At 46.9% G+C, this 2,746-nt stretch overlaps 3 protein-coding genes across 3 annotated transcripts, besides 3 other annotated features; all 3 read left to right on the forward strand.

Moving 5' to 3' along the window:
• Tc00.1047053507915.5 (glutaminyl-tRNA synthetase, putative) lies at nucleotides 1-308 on the forward strand (the record flags this gene model as incomplete). The annotated part of the gene is made up of 1 exon (XM_797703.1): nucleotides 1-308. A coding segment is annotated over one exon (308 nt), but the record flags the coding sequence as incomplete, so codon positions are not given.
• Nucleotides 1-2,746: a sequence feature (heterozygous, non-Esmeraldo-like haplotype).
• Nucleotides 355-479: a sequence feature (A-rich).
• On the forward strand, nucleotides 789-1,154 carry Tc00.1047053507915.10 (hypothetical protein, conserved; the record flags this gene model as incomplete). The annotated part of the gene is made up of 1 exon (XM_797701.1): nucleotides 789-1,154. One exon carries the CDS (start codon nucleotides 789-791, stop codon nucleotides 1,152-1,154), a length of 366 nt encoding a protein of 121 aa, XP_802794.1.
• Nucleotides 1,511-1,570: a sequence feature (T-rich).
• Nucleotides 1,681-2,746, forward strand: Tc00.1047053507915.19 (mismatch repair protein MSH3, putative; the record flags this gene model as incomplete). Its single annotated transcript, XM_797702.1, has 1 exon — nucleotides 1,681-2,746. A coding segment is annotated over one exon (1,066 nt), but the record flags the coding sequence as incomplete, so codon positions are not given.

Consider the following 2,746-nt stretch of genomic DNA (forward strand, 5'->3'; position numbering starts at 1 on the left):
TTGGGTCAGTGAGAAGTACGCAATTCCCCGTAGAATTCCGGCTTTACGGAGATCTTCTGAAGGACGATCGTGCCGCCCTTGACCCAGAGTTCCTAAAGTACATCAATTCCGACAGCGAGCAGGTCCAGCAGGGTTACGCCGAGCCGGAAATACAAAACGCGAAGGTGTTTGAATCCGTACAGGCCGAGCGTTTTGGGTATTTTGTTGTGGACCCAGACACGCGTCCCGGCCACCTCGTCATGAACCGGGTGCTGACGCTAAAGGAGGACAAGGAGAAGGGTGCCATGGCCCCCTGTCCTCAAAAGTAAGGCGGCAAGGAACCTCCTCCCCAAGGAATAAGAAGGGGGGAGAGGGAAAAAAAAAAAAAAAACAGCAGAGAGAAGGAAAAGCGGAATAAAAACACAAGTAAAAGGATACAAAGAAAAAAAAAAAGAGGGAGAGAGAGAAGTGGAAAAAAAATTTAAAAAGGGTAAAAAGAATTGGCGTGCGGTGCTGTGGTTTTCTTTTTTTGTGAGACTCCAGTTTTTTTGGAGGGGAGGGGAGTGTCCTTCTCACACATGTGTGGTGTATGTAACAATATTGACTTCCATTGAATCCTCTACTTTTTACCGTCTCTTTTGGGCCTCCTTTTTTTTTTTTTTACATCTCTCATTTCCTTTGTGTGTAATGGCGTGCGTCTCTCCATGATGTTTAATGCTGTCTTCTTCTTTTCTTTATTTTCGTGCCCTGTCGTGGTTTAGGTTGGGGATACACGCCCATTTTGGTCCGTGTGAAGCTCCAATATTGGGATGCACGTGGAAGCTGAGGACGAAGTGGAAGGAGGAGGAGTGTCCTCGACGATGCACTCCACTCTTGCGTCTACAGAAGGGGACGATTTTATCAAACGTGATTTGGAAGTACTAGACGCCTTGATAAAGGAAGGATACTCCGTTACGGGGGCGGTACAGGCGCGATTCATTAATAATTACGACCCCATGTATGACAAACCCTACACTCACTACGAACTCAATACAGGCCGGTACTTGAACGAAGAGCTCTCCCAACTTCTTGAAGATGATCGTCGAAAAAACACCAAGCACCATCTGCAGACGGATAAAATTGAAAAGTTTTACATGCTTGCTCTACTGGCACACAGTGCCATTTTGCGTCATTAGCGGTAGAGTTTTAGTCTTCGCATGTACATATGGGTTAATATACATATACAAGCATAAATTTCTGCGTTTGATACGTTGGGCTTTTCTTTCGTTACTCGACTTTGTTTTTTTGTTTTTTTGCACAAGGAGGCAGCATTTGATTTTTTGAATAATGGGCGTCCAAAAAAAAAAAAAATCTACTTTTTGTTGTTGTTGTTTTCCTTTTTTTTTTTTTTTGTGATGGTGGTGTTTCAGTGGATTGTTGGAGTGAACCATGACCCCACGAATATATATATTTATATATACAACAGGAAAGGTGGAAAGGAATGGAAGTATGTGTGTTTGTATCCGATGTAATTTAGTCAGTTGGAGGAATTTTTTTTTTTTTGTTTTTAAGTACGTGTGTATTTTTGTGTTTTTTTCTTTTGTTTCTGTTTGAGAGTTAATTGTTGACGTGATCCCCGTGGCTTTTGACGGTGTGGATTGAGTCCATTCTTCGGCCGTGGAATCTCTATTTTTTAATTTTTTTCTGCCCGTATCGTCATGGATGCGTGCATTACATTTCTTTGCTGCTTCTCCTGTGGTGCTCTCTCTCTTTTTTTTTTTTTTTTCTCTCCCCATCGCGGCGGTTTATTTTATTTTCTGTGGTTTATTTTGGGGTGGGTGGGGGGAGCCATACAAAAGAGGATCCGGTGAGGAGTTTGTGATGGGCAAGCGACAGCGGGATGCCGAAGCGGAAGCGGCGGCAGTTCGGCATGCCATTGAGTTGATATGCCAACGCCCCGTGAAGGATACGGAGGTGAAAGCGGTCACACTGACGCCCCTTGAGAAGCAGGTGGTTTCTCTCAAGGAATCTCTACCGCCCGATGTGGTGCTGATGGTTGCGTGCGGTTATCGTGTAAAGTTCTACGGCCGCGATAGCCGCGTGGCGAGCCGTCGTTTTGGTATCATGTGCGTTGGTACCACCCCGTTCGAGTCGAGCAGTGTACCGTATGTGCGAGTAAACCTGTACGTTCACCGCCTTGTGGCCATGGGTTACCGGGTGGCGTTTGCTGACCAAGAAAACGCTTCCATTCGCGCAAACAGTGGGACCGCGAAGGGTATTTTTACCCGAGAAATCACACGTGTGTGCAGCCGAGGAACACTACTCCCGTCCGAGGTGATTGGTGTCGCTAACCCGGCGAAGACGACAAATTCAAATGGTGTTTCGTCTGTGGATACGGCAGATGTCGCAGAAGCCGGGGCGGAGGATGACGAAGCGGAACCAGAAGGAGTGAATTTTCCCATGAAGGAAGAATCATCCGAGTTGTTCATGTGTTTTATAAAGGCACCATCGCCATCATCATTGCCGGCAGCAGCAGGAGCTCCCGCGATGAATGTCACACTTGTCAGCTTTGTTACTTACGCCGTGACACGCCACCGCATTGCATCGGAGGTGGAACTCTTGGACGTGTTGCACCGCTACGACATTGTGGAGGTGATTCTTCTCTGCGAGCCCCCCCAAGGGGAGAATGCGAATGACAAATTATTGTCGCCCAAATCCTCCCCGCTGCGGTGCTTGCCGGAAGTGTACGCCTCTTGTTTGAATGAAGTGCTGCCGCTGCACTTTGGCC

Source organism: Trypanosoma cruzi, genomic scaffold (genome assembly GCF_000209065.1).
Source record: "Trypanosoma cruzi strain CL Brener 1047053516539 genomic scaffold, whole genome shotgun sequence".
In the NCBI taxonomy this organism is placed as follows: domain Eukaryota; phylum Euglenozoa; class Kinetoplastea; order Trypanosomatida; family Trypanosomatidae; genus Trypanosoma; species Trypanosoma cruzi.